The following is a 14,889-nucleotide window of genomic DNA, read 5'->3' as shown; positions in this document are numbered from 1 at the left end:
GGGGCCCTTCCTCAGCAGTGGCACCTTGCTTATGGGACCTTCTGTCCAGGGAGGATGCCATGACACCTGCCCTTCAGTCTGCTCATCACTCGGGGAAGGCCTTTGTCTTTTCCCCAGACTTTCGTTAAACAGATTTTTATAAATCGCTGCCACGTCTGAAGCTGCGTTTTCATCTTATTGCTATTTAGTATTTATTTCATCATGTAAAAGTTACCCTGGGAATATTTATATGGAAGGGTGGCCTGGACAGTTTTAAAAATTACTCTCAGTTCAATAGAAGACACAGAATAAGCAAAGGGGTCCTTATCTGAAACCCATTCAGCAACAGCTCATTATACTTAAAGGTTCTGAGATACACACACACACACACACACACACACACACACACGTCATATCTCGGTTTAAGTACGCTTCGGTTTGAGTACTTTCAGTTTAAGAACTCCGCAGACCCGTCTGGAACGGATTAATCCACTTTCCATTACTTTCAATGGGAAAGTTCGCTTCAGGTTAAGTACAGACTTCCGGAACCAATTGTGTACTTAAACCGAGGTACCACAGTGTGTGTGTGTGTGTGTGTGTGTGTGTGTGTGTGTGTGTGTGTATATATATATATATATATATATACACACATATACACATACTGCCGGTGCCCTTCCACCAATCGGCTTCCGTTCTTAGACCGAGGTAAAGTTCGCAAACTAGGACACTATTTCCAGTTTTGTAGAGTTCATACACCGAATAGTTCGCAAACAGGGCTGTTCTTAAACTGAAGTACCACTCTGTGTGTGTGTGTACATATATATGCTGGATCATCACCTTGTTGTGGTGAGTGGGCTTGCATGTTCCTATGACCCTTGTGAGCAAAGCCGTTGGGAATCTCGGACTCCCAGCAGGACTCCCAGCAGGGTCACCCAATGCAGTAAGGTCAAGGGGAAGGAGCTAGAGAAAGAATGATCCAAGAAGTCCTCCATGGCAGAACAGGCGGATAACAAGCGGTATGTTACAACGACTGTGAAGGCGGACGAAGGCTGCAGCAGATAGGAATCTACCGGTTTGTTGTGACTACTTCATGCCATCGCAACAGAGCCCCACTGCGAAGACTGTGCGTTGGTCAGCGTGCACTGATCTACACACATAAAACAAAACCACGCACAGGCGTCTTCCAAAAACCCAACCCAACCGTGTTTATGGAAGACAATCTTACTCAGCTACGAGTAATTGCCAAAGAATAATAATAATATATATGGATATATAGAAAAGCAGTAGTGAAAAGCCAAAGCATTTTTTTCATTAGTAATTCGTGTTTTATAGATATATAAAGGAGGGAAGTCTACACTGCTTTACCCCCCCCAGAAGAGTGCATTATCCTGAGTGCCAGAGGCAATCATTGGCAAGCGATTCAATGGGTGGGTACTGCCTCTTCTGGAAAGATAAATGCTGAACACAGTGGCTTAGTGCTGCAAAGAACATAAACCATGCAGCATGAGGAACGCATGCATCCCATCAGAGTTAATGGGAGTGCAGCACGCCCGCCGATTTCAGTAGGAGTTGGGTGTGCCTAAGCTTTTTCCAGCCTGGACCTCAAGCCAGCCATTGACTCGCGTTGCCATGGCACAGCCATGCGTACGCAATTGGCCTGCTGGTTCACAGCCTGCGGAGGTTGCATTTATCGGGGCAAACATAAACTCTAGAACCGAGGTTTCCCTCGGTGCTACCTTCATTGCTGCACAGCACAAAGAGTTCAAAAAAATTGCTTCTGTTAGACCGTATGAGGTGTAAAGGAAGCCTCTCCCTTTCACGGCCTTCAGCAGCAGCTCTGTGAGCATCCGGCCAGTAAGGGGCGAGATGCTTCTTCCTCTCCGCAGCAAGAACCTGGCAGAGACCTGCTTCTGGCTGTCAAAAGCCATCACTTCCACTGGACCGGGGCAGGCGGTACCTGCTGAGTTGAGGCAAACGCTTCGGATGCCTTGTCACTGCTTGTTTTGGTCCTGCGGCAAGGCGAGGCCCAGAAGATCAAGGGTCCTCAGGAAAAAAGGTGGCGGAGGAGCCGTGAGCACAGTGCGGGACGAAGGGGAGCCGGCAGCTGGGAGGAGGAGCTGGTGCAGGTGCAGGTGGAGAGGCAATCGGTGTGCCAGTTGCTGCTGCAGGCGCAGCTTCTTCAGCAGAGCATCTTCTAGGACCTGTCAAGAGGGTGGGAGCATCATCATTACAACTTTCTACAGGAAAGAGCACAGCAGTCCTTATTTTACTGGGGCAGGCTTCCTCAAACTTGGCCCTCCGGATGTTTTTTGGCCTACAACTCCCATCATCCCTAGCTAGCAGGACCAGCGGTCAGGGATGATGGGAATTGTAGTCTCAAAACATCTGGAGGGCCGAGTTTGAGGAACCCAGCTCTAGCCCAAGAGTCTCATGTTTTTCATTGCCAAGCTTGGAAGGTTCTCGTGTCCAAGCACAGTAGGAAGATCAACTGAGTTCCAAATCAGATGTGGTGCGGAAGATCTTACAGTCTGGTTCTCCCTTTGATTTTTTTTTTAAATAAAAAAATACCTTTACACCACCCCCATTCAGTTGCTTTGAAGATCATTTTATTCTGTGAACCGCCCTGAGATCTTATGAAGGGCAGTATATAAATCAAATAAATAAATAAATGAGGGGTTAAACCCGTGTGGTACCCGCCTGCCCCCGTTAAGTTAGTAGCAGCTTGGGGAGTGGTGGGGTCTGGGGGGAAAGCGTGGAAGCAAAGAGTTTATTTTGTTTTATTTAATAGATTTTTATACCGCTCTTCAAGGATCCACAGGGTGGTTAATAATAATAATAATAATAATAATAATAATAATATAAGAAGGTAATAATAATGCATACCATTGTAATAAATGAAAAGGAGGCCCTAATCCAGGCATGTCTCTGCCATCAGAAGTTAGGAGGGAGCCAGCACAATGGAGCGGTTAGAGCAGGCACCCCCAAACTCAGCCCTCCGGATGTTTTGGGACTACAACTCCCATCATCCCTAGCTAACAGGACCAGTGGTCAGGAATGGTGGGAATTGTAGTCCCAAAACATCTGGAGGGCCGAGTTTGGGGATGCCTGGGCTAGAGTGTTCGACTAGGATTGGGGAAATACAGATTCTTGTCCATTGGGCCCCATTTTACAAGGAAAGGCTCCTGGAGCACAAAGAGAAGTTGGAAGGCTGTAGCCAGGAATGTCAGCTACTTGTATGGCAGGCACCCCCAAACTGCAGCCCTCCAGATGTTTTGGCCTACAACTCCCATGATCCCTAGCTAACAGGACCAGTGGTCAGGGATGATGGGAACTGTAGTCCAAAACATCTGGAGGGCCGAAGTTTGGGGATGCCTGTTGTATGGCCATAAAGCAGAGATGGGGAGCCTGTGGCCCTCCACATGTTGTTGGACTCCCATCAGCCCCAGTCAGCACAGTCAATGGTCAGGGATGTTGGGAGCAGCTGTACACCTGCAGGGCACCAGGTTCTCCAATGGATGTAAAACATGATTGCTGCTGTTATCTCCCAAGTGATATAGCCTTGGGTTGTGGAGACATAGATCTGACTGTGCGAAGGCACTGCTCAGCCAGGTCCCTTCCTTCTATCCTGCTACATCACTCTGTAGATCCCCGACACCAAGACAGGAGGCAGCATCAGAGCAGTTTGGTACCTGTGTGCGAGGCAGGGTACTCTCAGCTGGCAAGAGGAAGGGCTCCCCCAGGACAGTCCCCACACGGGAGGAATACACGTGGTCCCCTAGCGCAGGGCTCAGCAGCAGAATCAGGCTGACCAGGAGTTGGTTAGCGAAGGCTGCCAAAAGGACAAAGGAGAGATCAAGAGGGGGCCCCAGTGCAGACTTTCCCAACAATGCTTTACACTGTGACGCTCACAATCCAAGCTCTTTTTAAAACCCGAGTAAGACAAATGGACAGTGTCAAAAAACGAGAACTATGACAGCCTGATCTTGTACCTAAGGAACCCAGATTCTGCAGTCCAAAATAAGGAAAGAGGAGGAAAAAGGAAAAAGGAAAGAGGTTTGCTCCATATTAATTTGCAAAACGAAACACTTTAAATGTGCAAAAATGGCAAAAAAAGGGCAGACAAGCATTTCTGGGGGGCAAGGCTGAGATTAAAAAAAAAATTCCTTCCAGTAGCACCTTAGAGACCAACTAAGCGTCATAGGTATGAGCTTTCGTGTGCATGCACACTTCTTCAGATACACTGAAACAGTGACTTCTGTTTCAGTGTATCTAAAGAAGTGTGCATGCACACGAAAGCTCATACCTTTGACAAACTTAGTTGGTCTCTAAGGTGCTACTGGAAGGAATTTTTTTATTATTATTTTTTCCGACTATGTCAGACCACCACGGCTACCTACCTGTAACTAAGGCTAAGATAGTAAGAGGAAAGGAAGAGAAAGAGGCTTAAAACAAGAGAAGGAAAAGGGAAGGCAGAGAGGGACAGGGAAATCAACTGGCCATGAACCCCCCCAATCGCCTAATTATAAAAAGACCTAGCCCAGTTCCATTTGACTTCCGGCCCATCAAGTAAACAACTATGCAGTTATGTGCAGGATTCTCTACAGCCATGAGAGCTAGAAACTTGATCAACTGTAAAAAGAAGAAGAGGCTAAGGGTTTGCTATCTCAGGTTCCAAACTGTATGCTGGGCTACCTGGAGAGCTTTTTGATCAAAACGTTTATACATATTATAAATGGGAAAAAATAGTAATCTTGGGGGGAGTAGCTGTAACTGAGGGAACTCGTGTGTCAGATTCTCCGCTTGCTTTCCGTATCACAGCGCCCCTTTCCAGTTATTCCTGCGACTGTCTTTGTGCCACGGATCCTCCCTAACGCACCTGTCAGTGGCTGTAGCTGCAGCAAGGCGCAGCCTTCGCGGGAGTCCAGCACCTTATAGAGTGTCCGTGTTTTCCTAACCTCCTTCCTCTGGATGCTTCCTCGAGAAGGGGAAGCCACTGGCACCACCTGCAACCCACACAGAAGCCCGGAGTCAGTGTGTTTCCTGAGGGCCAATGGTAACTCCAGCAGCTAAAGTAATCCCTGCGCCCAGTCCAGGCAACTGGATCCCAGCAGAGGCGAGACCAAACTTCTCAGGCTCTGCAGGGACTCCACTGAACGAGCTGCCCGCAGCAGCAGCAGCAGGCAAATATTCCCTAGAGCCGCAATGTCAAATCCTCTCCTCCCTCCCTGTTAAAAAACCTGTCCTCACCAGCCTATGTTCTTCGACCCGTATCAGTTTGAGACCTGTACGAATTTCCCCTTCCAAGGCTGCAGGGATCCTGGTAGTGACGGCACTGCAAAGAGAAGGTTCTCTGTCAGGCCACACGGACACCAAACTGGGCCTACGGCGCTTTGAAGGAAATGGGGAAGGCAGAATGGGAACCTCTTTGCTGGGGATCCCCACCCTACCATAAAAACGGGAAGCGATTAGGAAGTCTTCATCTCACCAGTAGGTAGCAGCCGGATCTCCTGCTCTTCTACATCGGGCATAGAAGTCCTGGAGGCGCTGGGTGGTGCTCGGGCAACCTGAGAGGAGAACAAGTCCAGAACTCTCCCTAGGGAGAGGCAAAATCCTGTATAAAGGATATCCTTTAATAAAGATAGTCTATCAGCTTCATCTGGTATGCAGGCTGAGACCCTACCTGCCTGCGGACTGTCTTGCCAGAGTGGTGCATGCTCTGGTTATCTCCCGCTTGGATTACTGCAATGCGCTCTATGTGGGGCTACCTTTGAAGGTGATCCGGAAACTACAATTAATCCAGAATGTGGCAGCTAGACTGGTGACTGGGAGCGGCCGCCAGGACCACATAACACCGGTTACGATCTACATTGGCTCCCAGTACATTTCCGAGCATAATTCAAAATGTTGGTGTTGACCTTTAAAGCCCTAAACGGCCTCGGTCGTGTATACCTGAAGGAGCGTCTCCACCCCCACCGTTCAGCCCGGACACTGTGATCCAGCACCACTGAGATCTGGCGGTTCCCTCCTTGCAAGAAGTGAGGTTACAGGGAACCAGACAGAGGGCCTTCTCAGTAGCAGCACCTGCCCTGTGGAATGCCCTTCCATCAGATGTCAAGGAAATAAGCAGCTATCTTATTTTTAAAATACATCTGAAGGCAGCCCTGTTTAGGGAAGCTTTTAATATTTAATGCTGTATTGTTTTAATATTTGACTGGGAGCCGCCCAGAGTGGCTGGGGAGACTCAGCCAGATGGGCGGGGTATAAATAATAAATTATTATTATTATTAAATCTCTGACACAGGCCATGACACTGTCCCATGGACAGAATAGTGCCTTACTTAAAACCACCCAAGGTGGCATTGATGGCCAAAGGTCACAACAACTACAAATTCCCGCCAGTATCTGAGGCTATTTTATACACCTCTGTCATGTCTCCCCACCCTGTTGTCCCTTTTTCTAAGCGAATAATCTCCAAGCGTTATAACCTCCCTTATTTGGGAGGTTATTTGGGAGTTGCTCCAGCCTCACAATCTTTAGACTCACAAGAGCCAATCACAAACCTTTCCCCTAGCCCTTCGCAACCATTCTTATTTTATTTTTTGCATACAGAAGTTCTGAAGTGAGTTCAGAGCACATGATCATATCCAGAAAACTGGAGCTGTAGTACAGATCAGCTGTCTAAATTCTGTGCTATGGGTTCTCTTGCAATACGGCAGTTTAATCAGATTTTACTGAATGCCCTCTTGCTGATTATGTCAGGGCATGGTCTGAAGATGCATGATGGGAAGCTGAAGCAAAGTAGTATCTAGATAGGAGCACATGTGTGCTGCCTTGAGTTCTATGGTGGAAGAAAGGTGGGGTTTAAATAAATAAGACCCATCCTGTACACAGCCTGTTGTCATTCTCTCCAAAACCTTGTCTCCGTTTACTTACTTTACTGCAGCTTTTATCACATCGAGATTCTGTGGGAAGCCAAGCTTCTGGCTTAGATCAGGTAGAAGAGACAGCAAAGTCAGCTCCCCCGGTTTGCCTGTTGTTGGCAGAGAAGGAGGGAAATATTATCGATGCCACACAGAAGCTAGCCATTACTCACGGCTGCAAAGAAGAGGCTTGTTCTGGCAAAGGCTTGCCAGCCCTTCCCGCCCTGGTCCAGTTTTACTTTGGGAGCTCACTTATTTACTTATTATTTCACAAAATGTATATACAGTACCACTTGATTGTAGAAAAAAACCTCGAAGCAGTTTACAAAAAAAATTAAAAATTAAAATTATCACCAAAAATAAATCACAACGGTAATTTAAAATATAAAGAAAGTTAAAACCATAATAGAATAAACTAAAGCAAATTAAAACTCATACAAACTTTCTGAACATCTGGATAGGCTCGTCTAAATAAGAACGCCTTCAGCAGCATAGAGTGAAGGTGTCTTGCTGGTATCAACAGGCAGGGAGTTCCCAAGTGTTGGTGCCCTCACACTAAACGATCAGGTTCTTACAGACGCAGTGTGAATATTATGTGGCATCTGTAAAAGTTCCAATTCTGCCAATCAAAGCAGTTGAGCGGGCACATATGGGGTAAGGCAATCTCACAGGTAAACTAGTCAAGAGTTGTTAAGGGCTTTATATACTAATAGTAACACCTTGAACTCAGCCCAGAAGTGGATCAGCAACCAGTGCAGACCTCTGAGTACAGGTGTTATATGCTGATAAGGCCTCCCTCTTGTCAGTAATCGTGCTGCAGCATTCTGCACTAAATGCAGCTTCCGGGTCAAGCACAAGGGGAGCCCAGCCCGCATACAACACATATTTATTCCGTGGAGTACAGGCATATATTTATGTATCTTTAAAGGCATTTCTATAATCCTGCATTTCCACTTTAAAATGCCCAAGGATCCAAACACATCAAAATGTAACGCCACATACCTGTCACAGGTAAGCCAGGGGGTTTGCTGATGGCGACCAGTGAACCTGAAATACGAAAGAACCAGTAGCCTCAGGGACAAGTGGTGAGTGTTGCAGTATTCAAACCAACTCCAAAGCATGTCAACAACCTCTGCCACAATGCAGAATCAAAAGGAGGCTGTGGGTGGAATTTTCCATGCTCAGGGAAAGGGGCTTTCTTGTATAAGCAGAAATCCCTGTTCCTCTCCACAGTCTCTATATTTCCATTCCCTTTCAAATGTATGCCCCCTTCTCCCCAGCACGGCCATAGAAAACTTCGTCATGCGAGTCACCAAACACATCACAAAACGCTTTCGTCTTGCGAGTTTTTCGTTGCGCGAGGCATTCGTCTTGCTGTACTTTCAGCTTGGTGAGCACAAGTTGTGCAGGTCTGATTTATAGCACTCTAGGGCGAGGCTATATGAAACTGTGTCTTCACTAACCCCACTAGAACACTAAATCTGTCCCAATTTGTCTACATCCTTCTTAAAATGCAGCACCCCAAACCAGACACAGTATTCCAATTGAGGTCTGATTTGTGCAGAATGAACGGGAACAATTACTTCCAGCAAGTTAGAAATTATGGTTCTATTACTGCAGCCTCAAATCTTATTAGCCTTCCTTGCAGCTGCATCACACTACTGATTCATGCTCAGCTTGTGGTAAGGCTACAATCCCAAGATCCTGTTCACATATCGTTCTAGTAGTGTTATGAGAAATAACAGACATACCATCTGCATGCACTACTGATGCTTCCAGCAGGTTCAACATTTCTTCGGGGCCAAGTGATCTTGTGGGTCTTAAGATGCTTACTTCACTGGAGTTGTCTGTGACTGGCTTTCGGGAACCTCTTTCCTTCTGCAGCAACTGATACCTACAAAAAAGGAAACCGTAAATAATCATCAATATATAGCCAGCTGGCCTTAAGCTTCCTACTCTCCTCTCCCATTCTGACACTGGCACCTTCCACACACAGCTTGCCTGCCACTTTTAACTTCCTCTAAAAATACATAAATATCGATCTGGATTTATATCTTGCATCTATGAGAGAAGCTGCTAACAACAGATTTGGGTTATATAATGGATCTGTGCCCATGAAGGGGCTCAGAATACAGAGTGATCAAGTACAGTGGTACCTCAGGTTGCAGACGCTTCATGTTACAGATGCTTCAGGTTACAGACTCCGCTAACCCAGAAATAGTACCTCGGGTTAAGAACTTTACTTCAGGATGAGAACAGAAATCGTGTGGCGGTGGGGCTGCGACAGTGGGAGGCCCCATTAGCTAAAATGGTACCTCAGGTTAAGAACAGTTTCAGGTTAAGAATGGACCTCCAGAATGAATTAAGTTCTTAACCAGAAGTATCACTGTAAATGAGTGTACGTGGAGGGAGAAAAACAAAATTGGAATATGTATGTAGAGAATTGGTTATTCTGATTATGGGCAACAGCCAGCAGAAGGGACCCAAGGGAGCCAGTTTTAAAACAGATGTAATGATGGTGTTCTTCTACGCCTCCATCTCCAGATCTCTCACAGGGTAGTTGTAACATTAGCCAATGTCAGAAAAGAGACACGCTAGCTCTCTAAATCTAACTGAAATCAGTAAGACATGTGAATGAGCACATTTAGGGCCAGTGGGGAGAGGGCTTTTACCTACCATACAACACCTTTCACAAACTCTTCACAAACTTGACCCCTATCCAACCAGATCTCAAAACTTTCCAATTCCCTCCCCCCCCATACTTCTCAAATATCTCCCTTCACTCACACCCAGTGCCATCCAATATTCTCTCCACCACCTCAACCGACAGCCTCTCCCCAAGTTCCCAACTTGCCACTGTCAAACCATCCTCAGGGTTTTTGTTTGGTGGGGCGAAAGTAGCTGAACGTTGCATAAAACAACAACCCCGTTACCTACTTTAGATCTCCTGCCTCCTAATACCAGGTTGCACATACTGATTAAAGCAAAAGGCACTCTGCACGTGCTTGGAGGAGTTTTTCCCCCCTTTATCCATACTTTTCAGAATTAGGCCTTTACACTAGAAAGTTTCCCGGGGCTAAGCCCCGAAGGAGCCCTGGCTCAACCGTGTACAGTACACCTCTTTCTATTTAACAGGATGCTGGTGCGTCAAGGAGGAGTCAAGAGCTTCCTTCCACTAACTTAAATCTGTTGAATTTCTGCCTGTCACAGATTGAGAGGTGGCTTGCCGAAAAGAGTGGGATACACAGTGGGGGGCGGGACGGGACAACCCGACTCTCTGCCGAGTTTCCTCACGAGCCTCTTACCAGGCGCGGGAACTGAACGGCCTTCCGCAGCCGCAGAGGAGGCACCAACGGCTCGAGCGGAACATCGCGACCCCGAGGAGAGCACAAGGCTCCATTCAGACCCACGCGTGCGCAAACCGGCGGAGGAAGGATAAACCCGAAATGGCTCGCTAGGTCCGCTGGGAAATGTAGTTTCGCATTGGCGCGGCTCCCCTCCCCGTCTTCCCTTCTCCTACTAGGGGATTGGTCAGCGTCACACGAGAGACGGTGAGAGCTGCCAATCAGAGAGGCGCCGGCGAGCAAACAGCCCCCCCCTCGCTTCCTACATTATAGTCACCGACGCGACCGGCCTTGGTTTGACGCATGCGCACTTGCGTTCGCTTACCTGCCCTGACGTGGGCTTCTCTCTAACCCCCCTGGTGAAAGATGGCGTCCCGCGCGGGACCTCGAGCCGCTGGAACCGACGGCAACGACTTCCAGCATCGGGAGCGCGTGGCAAAGCACTACCAAATGAGGTGCCGTGGGGGGTGGGGCCAGCAACCGCGCGTCCAGCGGGGGAAACCAGGCTTCTCCCCCCGCCTCCGCAACAGTGCACGTTGCCGGAGCTTCCCGCTGTCATCCCTGCTTAGTCATTCGCCTCCGTGGGGTCAGCCCTCCGCTTATCGGGCAGCTTTGGGGCTGCGTCGTTGCGCTTTCTCCGCCGCCCTCTTGCTAAAAAGTGTGGGTGGGGGAAAGCTAAATGCATGTAACGTCGTTATGCAGATCGCCCGGTAAATCACTGCAGTAAGACCGGGGGTGGGGGAGAGAGACCAGGTGTTGTGGGAAGAGGTTGATGGGTCGGCCACCTACTAATGAGGTTTTGTTTTGTTTTTCCTCTGCCTGTGTCTTTTTCAGCTGGCCAGGCCTTCTCCATCACAGTATATCATAGCTGCCAAGTTTTCCCTTTTCTCACGAGGAAGCCTATTCAGCATAAGGGAATTTCCCTTAAAAAAGGGATAACTTGGCAGCTATGGAGTATATGCACGCTAGAAAAAGTTTTTCTCTACGGAATTTTGATTTATTGCTGCTAAAGGCACAGGAAACTTGTTCTTTTTAAAAAAGCTGGAGCTCCATCTTCCTTGCAGAATATTAGAATTAAATTATCAGCAGCACCCCCCCCCATAAAAATATTCGATTCTCTGTTCTTTAATATAGGATCACTCCAATCACCACAAATCGGAATTCTTTTGCTCAGTTCGTCAAGAGCAGCCTATATTGGACTCCAAATCCTTTTGGCCTTTGTCATCATGGCCTGTGGTCACAGATGATGGGAGTTGTATTCCAACAGCACTTGAGCGCCCATGGTTGAGGATGTAGAGCAGCGTGCGTCAACTCTGGGTCCCTGGATGTTGCTGGATTACAGTTGTCGCTATCCCCAGCCAGCTCAGCCAGCAGTCAGGGATGATGGCAGTTGCATTGCAACAATGTCTGGGAATGAGAATAAGTGACACAAAAACAAAAACTTGTGCTACATTGGATTATTGTTTGTGCTAAAAATTGGGTCAATAAGAGAGAGTAACCTTTGCTTAGAAGCTTATTTTGGCATTAAGTGGTAACGGGTAAAGGGACCCCTGACCATTAGGTCCAGTTGTGGACGACTCTGGGGTTGTGGCGCTCATCTCGCTTTACTGGCCGAGGGAACCGGCATATAGCTTCCGGGTCATGTGGCCAGCATGACAAAGCCGCTTCTGGCAAACCAGAGCAGCGCACGGAAATGCAGTTTACCTTCCCGCCGGAGCAGTACCTATTTATCTACTTGCACTTTGATGTGCTTTCGAAATACCGGTACTAGGTGGGCAGGAGCAGGGACCGAGCAACGGGAGCTCACCCCGTCACAGGGATTTGAACCGCCAACCCTCTGATCGGCAAGCCCTAGGCTCTGTGGTTTAACCCAAATAGCAATAATATAATAATTCTGCAGTCTGAGATGGTAGGGGTTAACATCCAGAAAATCAACTCCCTGCTTTGGGTTTGGGGTTGTTGGGTTTTTCTTAGCTTATAGCCCATGCCATTCTGCCTAGTTCTTCACCAGTTTGTCTTGGTGTTGAGTATCTCACCGCCATATTTGAAATTACCTTTTTGTGGTGGCTCTTGCTCACCCTTGCCGCCCCCTCCTTCTCTGCTTCCCACAGTGTGTCCCTGAAGTCCGAGATTAAGAAGTTGATCTACATGCAGATAGCGCTGTGGCTTCTGGTGGCAGCGCAGATGTGCGTCGCTCACTTCAAGCTGCTGCCCCATGACCAGGTGGCCATGCCTTACCAGTGGGAGTACCCGTACCTGCTCAGCATCATCCCTTCGCTCTTCGGCCTCTTCTCCTTCCCGCGGAACAACATCAGCTACCTGGTCATCTCCATGATCAGCACGGGCCTTTTCTCAGTGGCGCCTCTCATCTACGGCAGCATGGAGATGTTCCCCATGGCGCAGCAGCTCTACCGCCACGGCAAGGCCTACCGCTTCATCTTCGGCTTCTCCGCCGTCTCCGTCATGTACTTGCTGGTTGTGGTAGCCGTGCAGGTTCACGGCTGGCAGCTGTATTACAGCAAGAAGCTGCTGGACTCCTGGTTTACCAGCACACAGGAGAAAAAGAAGAAATGAACATGCGGCCAGGAGTTCACCTGCATGCAGCGATGTCTGGGGGCTCAGGGGTGGGGGCTCAGGGGGGCCCTGCTCAAGCAGAGGAAGATGGCGCTATTTGGGATTCTCTGCCCTCCCCACCATGCCAAGCTGATGGGAGATGGCAAGGGCTCCGTTTGAGCAGGGTGAAAGGTGAGCCTCTGTGGGTGCCTTCCGACCCTCTGCTGGCAACCACAGGGACTAGGAGCTGCAGACTTGGCCCAACCCTCCTTTTGGGAGGGATTTATGGGAGAGGTGACTGGCGCCTTTCAGAAAGACCTTAACTAGGTTGCTCAGATTGAGAGATGCAGGGGGCTCCTGCTGATTTGAATGAACGCTGAATCATGACCAGGCAGACCGACTCGCATCTTCTTGAATCGGTTAGATGTGAGTTGGGTAAGAGAACTACTCATGGTGAGGCTTGGGGTCCCATCATGTTTCACCCATCTTAAGAGTTCCCAATCAAGCCCTTTTCAGAGATCATGCTATGCGTACTTACCATATTTTTCCATGTATAACGACCCCTATTTTTTGGGACCGCAACAAAAAGAATTTGAGAGGGAAAGTGCCCAGAGTTCTTGCGCTTTTTTGGGGGGGGGAGAGATTGCCCAGAGTTGTTGAGCTTTTTTGGGGGGGAGCACCACCGCAAAACGCTCGACAGCCTACCCCACAATGCAAACCGCACACATCGCCATGGACACCAATTGTCTACATGCTGACTGCCCAATCGACGCAACCACAGCCTGCTGTCCCTTGCTCATTTAGTCATGTAGAAAGGTTTCCATCTTTGCTCATAACCCCTCTTGCCTTTTCCTAAAACTGCCTGGGTGCCCCAGAGACTGCTGCCGCCACCCCATTCCCAGCTAATGAGTTTCAGCACCCACCCACCCACACACACCCGTGTACTTGGGTACCAAATAAAGTAAATTATTGCAGAGCGTTGCATCTGGTTTTTGTTTTTAATTAGCAGGGGGTGGGTGTGATGGTGGCAGTTGGCTCAAGCTGCTATAGGTAAAACCACCCTAAATCATGCCTCTGTCCTGTCTTCAGGAGGCACTGAGGGCCTTGCAGTGCCAGATAACAAGTGTGGTGTGCAGGAGTGCTAGAGTGCCCACCAGTTCCTCCAGTGTCTTTGAAAGGTCTCAGTAAATATCCCCTCAAAAATCCGCAGTGCACATGAGAGGCTGTTCGCGCCTTCTGCTCAGTTCCTGTTCACATTGGAACATGCCCCATTAAGCTTGGGCACATTTCGTTGGACAGCCACCTTCCTATCCATTTTGAACAGAGGAGAGAAGCAGAGAGCTCTCTGAGCAAGCGCAGCAGTGGCGTAGATCTCATTTTCCCCTACTGATGTGAATGCCCTTTGTGTGTCTATGTTGGCTCTCTTTTTTTCTGTTCTTTGAGAGGTGGCAGCCATTTTGTGTTGCTCCATTCCCCACAGCAGCCATCTTGTGATGGGTGCCCTTTCTCGAAATTCCATGGATGCCCACTGGTCTAAGGAATGCCACTGTCAATAGGAAAGAAAGTGGAGGTTTGTGGGGTGAGGATATGATCTGACAGGGATCTCTTGCCTACACACATAGAAAGCTTCCTTGAGGTGGTCACACAAGTGCTGTAGACATTTGCTCCCCTGTGCAAAAAGAGAAGCTGAAGAACAGAACAGGATTGGTTCCGAAAACAACTCTTAATACAGATCTACACCATACATTTAAATCCCGTCCAATGCACATTCAAAGCACAAGAGTTCCCACAAAGAATTCTGGGTACCGTAGTTTGCTAAGAGGGCTGAGGATTGTAGCTCTGTGAGGAGGAATTTGAGGCAGATCTCCCCAATCTAAGTCTGATACTCTAATCAAGCTTGACATGCTGATTCTCTAATAGCTACTTCTAATTGCTCTCGTACCACAATATTATTTTATTCTGATATATTTCAAGCAGTAGGAAATCGGGACAAAATTTCATAATACTCTGGACCTTATGCTTGTTGAATGGTGGTTATTCTGAATTTCTGGTTACATGTGTCCTACTTTTTCAGAAAAATGTGGTGCAGCCAA

General features: G+C 48.1%; 2 protein-coding genes across 2 annotated transcripts; one reads left to right on the top strand and one right to left on the bottom strand.

Moving 5' to 3' along the window:
• Positions 1–1,215: 1,215 nt before the first annotated feature.
• On the bottom strand, positions 1,216–10,562 carry RPUSD3 (RNA pseudouridine synthase D3). Its single transcript, XM_060271250.2, has 9 exons — positions 10,205–10,562; positions 8,651–8,793; positions 7,902–7,946; positions 6,913–7,009; positions 5,465–5,572; positions 5,227–5,311; positions 4,856–4,982; positions 3,669–3,808; positions 1,216–2,180 (listed from the first exon to the last, which is right to left on the bottom strand). The coding sequence occupies exons 1-9, from the start codon at positions 10,297–10,299 to the stop codon at positions 1,971–1,973; spliced, it is 1,050 nt and encodes a 349-aa protein (XP_060127233.1). The 5' UTR covers positions 10,300–10,562; the 3' UTR covers positions 1,216–1,970.
• Positions 10,563–10,595: 33 nt separating this feature from the next.
• On the top strand, positions 10,596–13,772 carry JAGN1 (jagunal vesicle mediated transporter 1). Its single transcript, XM_035106886.3, has 2 exons — positions 10,596–10,698; positions 12,355–13,772. The coding sequence occupies exons 1-2, from the start codon at positions 10,610–10,612 to the stop codon at positions 12,815–12,817; spliced, it is 552 nt and encodes a 183-aa protein (XP_034962777.1). The 5' UTR covers positions 10,596–10,609; the 3' UTR covers positions 12,818–13,772.
• Positions 13,773–14,889: the final 1,117 nt, after the last annotated feature.

The sequence above is a fragment of the Zootoca vivipara genome, chromosome 2, assembly GCF_965207765.1.
Source record: "Zootoca vivipara chromosome 2, rZooViv2.hap1.1, whole genome shotgun sequence".
NCBI lineage: Eukaryota > Metazoa > Chordata > Lepidosauria > Squamata > Lacertidae > Zootoca > Zootoca vivipara.
This window is presented reverse-complemented; position numbering and strand designations above follow the sequence as displayed.

Excerpts from the sequence above, each read along its gene's own strand:
- RPUSD3 (XM_060271250.2), bottom strand. The coding sequence starts at position 10,299 with ATGGAGCCTTGTGCTCTCCTCGGGGTCGCGATGTTCCGCTCGAGCCGT. Across the intron at positions 8,794-10,204 it reads CCGTTCAGTTCCCGCGCCTG|GTATCAGTTGCTGCAGAAGG; the intron begins GTAAGAGGCTCG and ends CCTTTTTTGTAG. Across the intron at positions 5,573-6,912 it reads GTGATAAAAGCTGCAGTAAA|GGAGAGTTCTGGACTTGTTC; the intron begins GTAAGTAAACGG and ends GCCTCTCCCTAG.
- JAGN1 (XM_035106886.3), top strand. The coding sequence starts at position 10,610 with ATGGCGTCCCGCGCGGGACCTCGAGCCGCTGGAACCGACGGCAACGAC. Across the intron at positions 10,699-12,354 it reads GCAAAGCACTACCAAATGAG|TGTGTCCCTGAAGTCCGAGA; the intron begins GTGCCGTGGGGG and ends TGCTTCCCACAG.